At 31.2% G+C, this 11,088-nt stretch overlaps 1 protein-coding gene across 4 annotated transcripts; it reads left to right on the plus strand.

The window, feature by feature from the left end:
- Positions 1–5,053: 5,053 nt before the first annotated feature.
- On the plus strand, positions 5,054–10,579 carry LOC103494538 (uncharacterized). 4 transcript variants are annotated; one of them, XM_051087316.1, is made up of 7 exons: positions 5,076–5,259; positions 7,402–7,829; positions 7,935–8,315; positions 8,564–8,601; positions 8,689–8,881; positions 9,280–9,370; positions 10,330–10,579. In XM_051087316.1, exons 2-6 carry the CDS (start codon positions 7,407–7,409, stop codon positions 9,292–9,294), a joined length of 1,050 nt encoding a protein of 349 aa, XP_050943273.1. In that variant the 5' UTR covers positions 5,076–5,259; positions 7,402–7,406; the 3' UTR covers positions 9,295–9,370; positions 10,330–10,579. The 4 variants fall into 4 exon arrangements, with proteins under 4 accessions (XP_008453978.2, XP_016901462.2, XP_050943273.1 ...); XM_008455756.3 differs by having other exon boundaries at positions 5,054–5,259; positions 7,402–8,315; XM_051087315.1 differs by lacking the exon at positions 5,076–5,259 and adding an exon at positions 5,969–6,240 and having other exon boundaries at positions 7,402–8,315.
- The last annotated feature ends 509 nt before the right edge of the window (positions 10,580–11,088 follow it).

Here is an 11,088-nt window from a genome sequence, read left to right on the forward strand (position 1 = left end):
AAAATAAATTTATAAATCATTTTGAGAACAATTTTTAGTTTAATCAATCATCAACTTTTGAAATAAGTGCTTAGTAGTTGATAGAGTGTTATAAGACATTAGAGATTAATTAGTTTATGTCATATGAAGGAAACATTCAAACTTGGAAGTAGTCAATCAATTAATATAATCTTATTTTTTTTCTAAAGAAAGATATATTATTACTACAAAACTAAACCATATATACATACTCTCACACATTACAAATTTACACAATTAGTATTTGTGAACATGCAACCCACTTTTTTCTTTATTTTATTATTTTCTCGAAAACGAAACATGCAACTCACAAACGAAAAGTCGTCATTCAATTACATTATAAAATAAAAACAAGCTTACAGAAACAAAAAGAAAATTAAAGGATTTCAACCCTCAATAAAGTAAGCACTAAGTTATTTATAAGTATTAAAAATTAAATATTTTTCTTTATACATATTATATAAAGACAATAAAGTTGAGAGAAGCTCGAGCCCTCTTGGACCTATACTAAATCCTTCGGTGGTAATGAATATTCAACATTTCTAAACCTTTCTTTATCTCTCTTGATTACATGAATTTAATTATTATTTATCTTCTTAATTAGGTTCGAAATTGTTTTTATATCTCAATATAACTTTAAAATACTTAGACTTTTAAATTTTTCTGAGTCTATAGAAAAATTTTCAAGTTCCATATATTAGGTTTTGAAATGTGGGATGAAGATTGAAAAAGTTGCTTTTAGTAACATCAAAACGAATGAGACAAAAATCAATTAAGATATTTAATGCTAAAAACCGTTAATTCAACATTTTAATGTCTCGTTTGATAACTATTTATATTTTTTATTTTTTGAAAATTAAATTTTTAAATACTATTTCTACCTCTACGTTTTTTTTTTGTGTACTCTATTTTTTTTATCAATAACTTAAAAAATCAAACCAAAAATTGAAAACTAAAATATTTGTTTTTGAAATTTGATTAAGAATTAAACTATTGTATACTAAGGATAATGCTAAAAATAAAAATTTATCTGAAATTTGAGAATCGAAATAAGATTTCAATCGTACCTTTCCATTGATAAAGTTTCGTTAAAATAGAACTATTGAACTTCATCAATGCCAACGTCAAAACCGGCTATACTCAAGTACACAATACTAGATTATTGACACGTTAATATTTTCATCAATATTTCTATTATTTTCGTACATCAAGGTGAATTAGCATTTTTCATTATATCTTAAAAATTCCATAAAACATAAAAAAAAAAAAAAAAAAAAACACACACACACAGACACACATAAACAAGCAACACAATGTAATATAGTATAGATCTAGGAGCTCAAGCCTTCCTCTTTTATATGCTATATTAAAGTGATATAATATCAATACTATTAGCTAGCTCGGTAATAAATTTATCTTCTAGCCTCCTCTCTAGACCAAAGTTTAAGTTCTCTATTCCTTATGACAATTTTTTTTATTAGTACTCTTCTTGAATTATTATAAAGCTTTCCGCATGTAGATCCACCATATACTCGTCTAAAAAGTGCACTAAATCTCGAACTGATAAATAAGGAGAGATGGAGATGAAAGGCAACGAAAACTTATACTTTTTTTTTTTTTTTTTTTTAAAAAAATAACTATTCATACTAACATTCGTAAACACATTTAAGTCAAATTGAGAGGTCGATGGAACATGTATGCCTATACACATAAGTAAAAGCTCCACAATTTGTGGGATTGGAGACATTGTTTGTGGATATAAAGTAGTATGTGGGAAATAGCTGGTGCCTTCCAAACCCTAATATCCAAATAAAAAGAAAGAAAAAGGGTTTAAAAATTAGAAAGTGAGTGTTGAAATATGAAAGTGATGATAAAGCAAAAGTTATAACATGATCTCCACCACACCCTTAATTCCTCTTCAATTTTCATATATATATAGACACTTTAAACTCACAACTTTGTTCTAAAGGTCAAATTGCAAAATTGTTGTTTATATATATATATATATATCTAATTTATTCATCCTACCTTTCTTATTTTTTATTTCCCTTTTCACATCATTAATTTCCAATTCAAAATATTAGTTTTAAAAAATACTTTTTCAAAATTTATTGTGAAAATGTTAATATATAACCCTAACCCAAAAAAAAAAAAATTATATCTTATAAATTAATAATATGATAAAGATAATACGATAGTTTGACGAATATTTTAGTGTCGATAATTGAAAAAGTATTATAAATTAATAATATGTCCATTGAAATTTTAAAAATAGTTTAACAAAAAGCTATTTTATTTTATTTGGATAAGTTTAATTAGTTGAACAAGAATTTGATTGAAATCCAACCTAATCAAATTCATAAAGGAAAATCCAAGCAAACCATATCTTGTAATGTTCAAATCAATTTATTATTCCCCCTCCAAATTAAAGTATCATATTTTTCAAATATATTTCAAAGCAATTATCTCTTATTTATTTTAAAATTAGAAAATTTCAAAATCTTTCTATATGGTAGAATAGATCATAAACGTATACAATAATGTACATCTTAGTAACAAGACGAGACCCATCATTCTCGTCAATTAATACTTTGGTCTTTAACTTAATTTTGATCTCACTTATAAGAAACAATATTCAAAATGCTTTGATTGCTTAGGTTAATATAGTATTGAAATACACATGTTGAGTAGAGTACAGAAGTAACTAACCTTTAGTACTGTAGTGGGAACTTCTCCTATTTATATAACCTCATCTAACACATACCTTCACTTATTGGGTTTCACGTTTAGGACTTTGTAATATAAGTGACGGTCACTTAAGATAAATTTGACAATCCAATGTCAGTTGATTTAATTAATGATAGACATCGATATACTTTTATAACAAAAATTTGTAAATATTTTCAATAGTGAAGAAATGAAAAGTTATGGAAAGTGAGTGTGTTGATTTGACTTGAAATGAATAATTGGGTTCTTAGTTGGTCTATTTTCAAAACAGAAATTGAAGGGAACATGAAAGTAAGATAATGTAGGTTTAGTTTGATGCAAAATAATTGTATTTTTTGACAAACATAAATAATATATTCCAAAGATAAGGGAAAAGGAGAGAATAACATCTGCTGTCAGATGCTAAAGTGACAGCTGGGTGAGCATTAGATTTTTCAATTTAGTGAAAAGAAAAAAAAAAAAAGTGGTGTTGATAAATTAGTTAATTTCCAGAAGATGATGAGCTGTGTTTGATTCCTCAATCACAGCCTTCATTTCTCCTCTCTCTAATCTAAATATTAAACACCCTCATGCCCATTATTTTTTATCTATACAAATAATTTACATATAATGGTTTTTATTTAAAAAAAAAAACTTTTGAGAAATTGATGACAAGACAAAATGTTACAAAAGCGATAAATAAAGAATATAAAAAAGATAAAAGTACAAAATTTAGACAAAAATTTACGTGATTCATTAACAATGTATTGGTTACTCCTAAAGAGTTATCTTAACATTAGAGAGCTTATATTAAGTATTTCTCTAAACGTTAAAGTCATAAATGTAAGTAAACCATATTTTAGATATTCAAATGGAAAAATACTCTACCTCTCTAAAATATTTGAAACTTAATTGAATAGAATGATATGTAAATTTATCACATCAACTATCAAATGAGAGAGTATTCAAGGAATGCTAAAATGGAGGGGACGAAGGTTTCGTTGGAGATTGCAATGTTGCAAGTGATTACGAGAGAGATTTCATCTATTTTCATTCTTTTTTCACACAAAAATGGTGAGAAGAATTCGAACCACAAACCTCTTGATTGTTAATATTTATTATATGGTGTTCGCCACACATACTTTTATGCTTAAGTTAGAGAACAAAAGAGCATGAAAGATTTAAAATTTGAGAGTGAGAGTGACTTACTTTCTTTCTAGAGTTGCAATGATGTACTTATATCAACCATATAAGTTTAGAGCTAAATTAAGATAGCCATTTATCTCAATGGATCACGAGACATGCCATGCCATGCCTCATTTTGGTTCTAGAATGACATTCTTGGATAAAGGCATATGTCTTTTTAGGCATTATGTTAGGCTTGACCGTGCCAGAGGGCCAAGGACAAAGCTATAACCTTCTTTCTTAGGCACATGTTGTAATTCTAGAGTGCTACTATTGGCCCGAAAATTGTTATTTTCTTGGTTATATTGATTGTTCCTATTTTATGTTGTTTCGATAAAGAACAAAATGAGTGACTTTCTAGGGTCCAAGAGTCTTGATATTGGGTCCACATAGCTTGGTTTTGTTCCCTTTGTTCCAACAATAATGTCTCTTTGTTTGTATGAGTTCTATTTTAGTATCTCCTTTGGTTACACAAGCTTTCTAGAAAGTAGAGTTTTCATGGAAATTGACTCACCAAAATTGAAGTAAACTCAATGTGTTCCTCTTCAAATATCATTTTGTATATCAAACTAAGTTACCCTCCAAAATCATTCAAGTTCATAAAGTTTATCAAAGTTCATATAGTCCATAAAAACCAACCAAATGTAACCAATATGACAAATATGGAGTAGGTTGAGAAAGGATGATACGTCGGTTATGAAAATATTAAAACAATTCTTAATGTCAAATCTAGACTAGAAAGATTTATTTGATTTATAGGTGCTTCAACATTGGATTTGTTTTTTTGGATAATAAGGTGATCGAGAATGAGTTGAAATAGATTTACCTTCAATTAAACTACTTTTGAATTTGTCCCTTAAGTCTATAATTACTTATAATTAAACCTAATTCATATTCTAAAATATCAGTTCAATTCAGTTTCTGTATCTTTAATAAATCTTAAATTTAGTTCCTATCACTACTTTATTGTATATTTTTTTATTATCATTTTCACTATATTTGCATGAAAATTATTATGACTTTTTAATAGGTTGAATAAAAAAGTTTAGTGTGAAGAAAGTAAATTTAATATTTAAAGTAGAACAAATTTCAAATATTTTAATTTCTTAAAGCCAAGAAAAATAACCATTAGCTATAGCGGTAGTTTTGTGCAGCCAATGAGAATGAAGCTCATGTTCGGATATAGTTCTGAATGAAAACTGAAAAGATAGAAATAGAAGAAGAAGCCAAGCCATGGCCATGGGTGTTTGAGAATTAAAGATCTTGTTCTACAAAATTGTTTCTTTAATCGATTCTTTCCAATGTAAAATCCTTACTATCTGCTTACTTCCTTGGACAATTTCTAATCAGGTACCACAAATCTTCTTTCTCATTTCATACTTTCTTATTCTTTTCTACTCCAGTTCGTAATCTCCCCTTTGCTGCCTGTAAAGACGTAGATCAAGAGTTTTGTGTACATCAATTTTCATCTTCAAGTAATTTTACTCAGTGGGTAAATGGAATGTAGATTTTGTTTTGACTGAGAATCCAACCTGTTCATTACATTTCGAAGTTTTTCATTTCCCCATTTTCTTGGAACCCAAATGGATTCTTGATTATGAAAGATAATGGGGACTTCCGACTTTTCGAAGTTGGATTCGTAATGGGTTTTATTGGATTTACGGAATTGGGTTTGTTCACCATGGCTCACTGACTCGAAGTGGAAGTGGGTGGACCTTCAATTTGGGAAAGTCGTTATGTTATGTTTTATTTTCTCAGCTGAGCGTAGTTTTAGATTATTCATCTGCTTGTCTATTAGATTCAGGATGATGATTTCTCTTGGGACGTTTTTTATTGTTCGACTATCACTAACTTTACTGAATTCCCACTTCAGGTTTTTAACTTCGTGTGGATTTTTGTTCTTATTCATGTGTTGTTTGATGAGATTAAGTGAATCTGGGTTTACTTGTAGAAATTTATCTAAGTTCGGAGTTTTTTGACACGTTGAATGTGAATAGGAACTAACTTTTCACCATTGCATAAGTTAAATAAAAGGAGAGGAGCTGCTTTGGCTTTATTATAGTGCTCCAGAAAATTCCAAGAGTTGTGTTTTTTTTTTCCAAGGTTTTTCATGGCCTCCTTATCCTTTCCAAACCGACTTGGAAGCCAAGGCAATATGTCTCTATTCTTCATCCTCTATCGTTAAGCCCCCTGCCCTTTTGAAACTTCAGTGCAACTCATAACATGAACTTCCTCTTCACACCCTTCCTCAACTGACTTGAAGATTCTCATACTTTTATCTAACTCCTTCATTACGTCACTTGGCATAGAGGAGCTGGCCACACTAGCAAGGCATGATTGTTTCGCGACTACTTTACATCCTTTTGGGAAATTTTCCTTTCATCCACTTCTCTAAGCTGTGTTTGATTCTTTCCACTATTTAAAAATTACTCAATAAGTGAAATTTGAAGTGTCGAAGGGGCATATGCGCCATGTAATATAAAGACCCCCTCTCACACTACAACACCAAAGTGATCATTCTGGAGAACCTCCGGTTGATCAATATTGACGCACACAATTATAAACTATCTGTTGATATTCTCATACTAGCAACCTTTTACAGAATTTCCAGGATTATTAAGGGATTTTCTAGTGCTTTTTTTCTTTAAATAATTAACATAAAATAAAATAAAGAAAAAATATATATTATCTGTAAGTAGTGATGTTATCCTGAATTGAATTCTCCCCTGCTCTTTCTAAAACAACATTCTTAGAAAATCTGCAATTATCACATTGAGGAATTGGAAAAGAAAATCTCCTTGTCTAAGCCGTTCTTTAACTTCAATTTTACCTCTTGGTTTACCTTCATGAGAACCAAGAATCTAGTGTTTGATATGCACTTTGGCAACTTACAAACCTTGATCTCCAAATTAATTTGGTGGAAATATATCTAGCTAGCTGTTTCTTTTGTAGGAAGACGTGTAACGTTCTGTTTCAGGGAAGCATTCTGCATCTCTAAAGAAATTCTAAAATTTGTCAATTTATTGTACAGAAGAGATCTCATAATGTCGAGGGGAAACTTAATTATGAATTGTTACTTGTAATTTTCTTTAAAGAGGTCGTTAAGTGGTCCAAAATAAAATGTCACGTGCATTAAATTTATTTTTTTTCTATGCAAAATTTAACTGCTTATATAGAGTATCATTACTGTGGTAGTTTTAACATCTTGTGACTTGGCTCAATTGATGAAATCAAAAGTTCTGTACAACAATGCCAATACATAGAGTGTGAAAATGATGATTTGTGGTTTACTTTTTACTATTTTGTAAATATATAATTGATCCAGTGCCTATAAATCCGAATGTATCTTTCATGTTTTTAAATAATTATTTTTACCTCCAGTTCCTTTGTGATTCATCTAACTCCAGAGCTTTGCTTGCCAATAGCACAATATAGCAGCAATAAATTTAACTGCATGACAGACAGTACTACATGTGATTTCATTGGTTTCAGGTGATATGACTGGAAACATACCTGAGGTCCGAAGTAGACGTGTAGAGCATCCATGTTTGGCTCAAAATGTAAATGCTTCCGCTGATTCTCCTAAAACTTCTTCAGAAGTCTTCCCATCTGCTATTGAGTTCTATGTCTGGTCTGATGAGGGAATTAATCTTTACGTGGATTTAAATTCTAGCCCTTTGGATTGGACTGAAAGATTAAATAATGAGGTTTACATCTGTGAGAGCATCTACAGAGACAAATGTCTGCAACAAAACCTCTGTTGGTTTAAAGGTCATAAAGAATTTGCAAAATCTTTTCAGTGGAATAATCATGCTGGCCTATTCAAGGGTGGCTATTTACAGAAGGAAACTCCCTCCTGTTCGAACCTGATGACAGATAATAGCATGGAGGCTGGCCAGTTAGATGAAGCTGATGGATCTGTAATCTTCTCTCCTATTACGTCTCATGCCATTAATGCAGATGCTTCTGAAAATTTAGATGAAAATCAGACAATCATATCTTCTGAAACTGATTTTGATAGGCAGAACCAGAAAATTGCTGGGTCTGAATCTTGTGCTGAAGAGGATAATCGTGCTACGAGTCTTGATTTTGAGATTGACAATGATTTACAGAAAAAGGAAAATTCTGATCCAATTTCTGGTGGTCAATCCAATCTTTCCATATTAGCCCATCAAAATTTTACGCCTGAAAGTGAAATGTGTGAATCTTCAACACTGCAGAACAGCTACAGTGCTTTAAACCTCTCTATGGAGAATCCTGGAAGCTCAGCAGCTGGTTCTATGGACATTGAATCACCAGATATTGAACAATGCCCTAAAGATGTCTCTTGTTCACCTTGTAGAGCATTACCACAGGGGGACTCAAATGTTTCTGATTACAGCTTGCAAACAAGTGCAGAGAAGTCGGTAAGGTGTTGTTTCGTTGCCAATTTCCATGTGTTCTAATTAAGAGTACATCATGCTTTCTATATTTACTATTTCCTATCTTCCTTGTTGTACATAGTTCTTGTTTGATGGATATTTCACGTACATGGATATGGATATAAGAACATTTTTTCAATGGAAATCTTCTTCAGCCAGCGGAAGAAAGTACACCTATTTTTGCTCGCTTTACTCACTCTTTGGATTGTGATATGATTTTTTTTTGCTTGCAGGAGAGGAACAACTTAAGTGTTGCAACGGAGAGTTCAGAGTAAACATTTTCCTAATGGAGGCCTTTTAATATTTTGACTTGTTGTTTGATATCATCATTCCTTATTTTTGTTATTCCTTTTTTCAGATGCTCTCAAATCCCTGAATCTATGGAGAAAATGTTGCCCGTATCTCATTGTCTCGAATCTAATGGAGCACATAAGAAGACGAAACTCACTAAAACTGAAACAAGATGTTGTAGTCAACCTGATAGAAGGGTTTTAAGAAGTGTAACGCATAAACAGAGGCTACCTAGAAGATCCAGGCGGCTCATTTCAAAGGTCTAGTACTCTATTCATTGAAACCTAATATGTATAGTGCTTTTCTTTCATGGGTTGCTTTATTCAAATCTCCATATTTCAGTTATCTTATTTTTCCATCTTCAAACATTGTTCTCAATGAGCCTCCCAATCTACCTTCAGATTTTCTTCGTCTCTCGTCTAATTTTTTTACTGCTTCATTTTTTTAATGCGCTTGAAGTGCCAGTGTAGAAAATTTGAATGTAGGAAAGTTTACAAAGATTTGGAAATACATTTACATGTTCTTGTATTAGCTCTTCTCTCTTCAGTTATGGAGATACTTAAATCTGCTTTGCTGCATTTGAAACTTTTGCCACTTTATATGGATTAAATTCTTATACTTCGATGCGAACACTTATACATATGTTTCTTTTTATTAGACCGCGAGTTCGTAAAATGCGTTGGGCATGATGGAACATGGAAGGATTTCTTCACATCTTCTGTGGTCTGGGAAGAATTACATCAATTTGTGTACGTATGAATATATTTATCATATGTTTGCTCCTGGAAAAGCTATTCATTTTGATGAAAATCAATCAATCAGCTTATTTTAGGAATGTATTACTTCAACGATAATTCTTATATCGGTACAGGAATTAACTAATTATTTCAATTGATGTAGGCACCCAATCCTCCATAGTTGTCACCTACCTAGGATTTTGTATCCTACGAGTTTCCTTTATCTAAATGCTGTAGGGTCGGAAGTTATCTCGTGAGTTTAGTAGAGGAGTGTGTAAGCAAGCTCGTCACTCAATATTAAAAAAAAAAAAAGGAAGACGTTAGATGTAGGCATCCACATTTGAGACTAGATCGTATAGTACCATTAAATTAGTACCAAACGTGATTCAGAAGTTTCAAAATTGTGGACTTCTGTCGCTGTTGATATTGGATTGTTTCCTCTGAAGAAAATGCTTACAAATTACAAGCATCAAATGATTAGAGATGCGCAAAATTCAATTGTTAACTTTATGCTTATGAATATCAAAACCAAATCACCCAATCTTAGGGTCTGCATGGTATGGTTTTTCTAAGTGCTTAGAAAAAAAAAGGTTTTCCGAGTACTAAAAAAATCGTTCCAAACAAACTCTTAGTTCTTCTCATCAGGATGGATGCTTAAGACAAAACTACCATACATAAATGCTTCAATTATAATAGAGCTGTCACTATCTGACTCATAACATGTAACAGATTGTCTTTACACCACACAATTATTTCGTTTACATTTGGGTTTCTGTCAAAATATGGCCTTATACATAGGCCATTCTCAATCTCAACCTAAAGAAAGTAGATCCCTAGCACCCCTTAGGATATAGACTGTTTTTTGAACTTCAAATATTTTCATTTTCTCTTCACCCCATTAAATACCAATCAAGCTTTTCGGTATCTGATGATGCTTCTTATTTGTAACTAAGGATTCTAACTTGTTGCAGGTTGTGTTGACTGTTGCCACCTCGCGAATCGACATTTTTTTTCCTGGAAATGTGCAAGATTGTATCCAGGTTTCTTCTTTAGTTGGATGGGGTACGAACTCTTATCATTTAAAGGAAGAATTCAAGTATGTGTAATGCTGATGAGTTTCATATCTGAAGGAATTCTTATAAAGGAGATTCTTTAGGGACACAATTCTGAGATCATTATATGATACACTTTAGAATAAAATTGACTTTTTAGTATTGAGCAGTTTCTGCTGTTTGTAGAAGTCATTTTTGCCCTTTTACATGTTTCTAATTGACCATGTCTTCTTCTATCTATGTGTAGTAAATTCGCGTTACACTTACGATAATTAGGGTCCCCACAAATTCTCTATTACACTTTTTCTGATTTGGTAAGGAAAGAGATGAATCTTACTTAATTATTGGTCGAGCGATAGAGATCTATAGTCCTAACAAAAAAAAATTCAATGGGTTATTAACTTTTTAAGGTAAGATACATGGAAGTAATAACTATATCAATCAATATGACAATATGAGTTGAGTCAGTGATATTAGCACAACTTTCGTTTTAGAGGTCAAAGGTTAAATTTCTCCACCCATCAATTATCTAACTAAAGAAAATGTGCAATATGAAAAGTTAATAGGTCATTGATGATCTTCCATGTTGTATTTATTTAGCCTCCTTATTGAGTTCATAATAAAATCTTGGACCCCTATGGTACCACTCAACCAACAATTATGTAAGATTCATATTAC

This window comes from Cucumis melo, chromosome 7, assembly GCF_025177605.1.
Source record: "Cucumis melo cultivar AY chromosome 7, USDA_Cmelo_AY_1.0, whole genome shotgun sequence".
In the NCBI taxonomy this organism is placed as follows: domain Eukaryota; kingdom Viridiplantae; phylum Streptophyta; class Magnoliopsida; order Cucurbitales; family Cucurbitaceae; genus Cucumis; species Cucumis melo.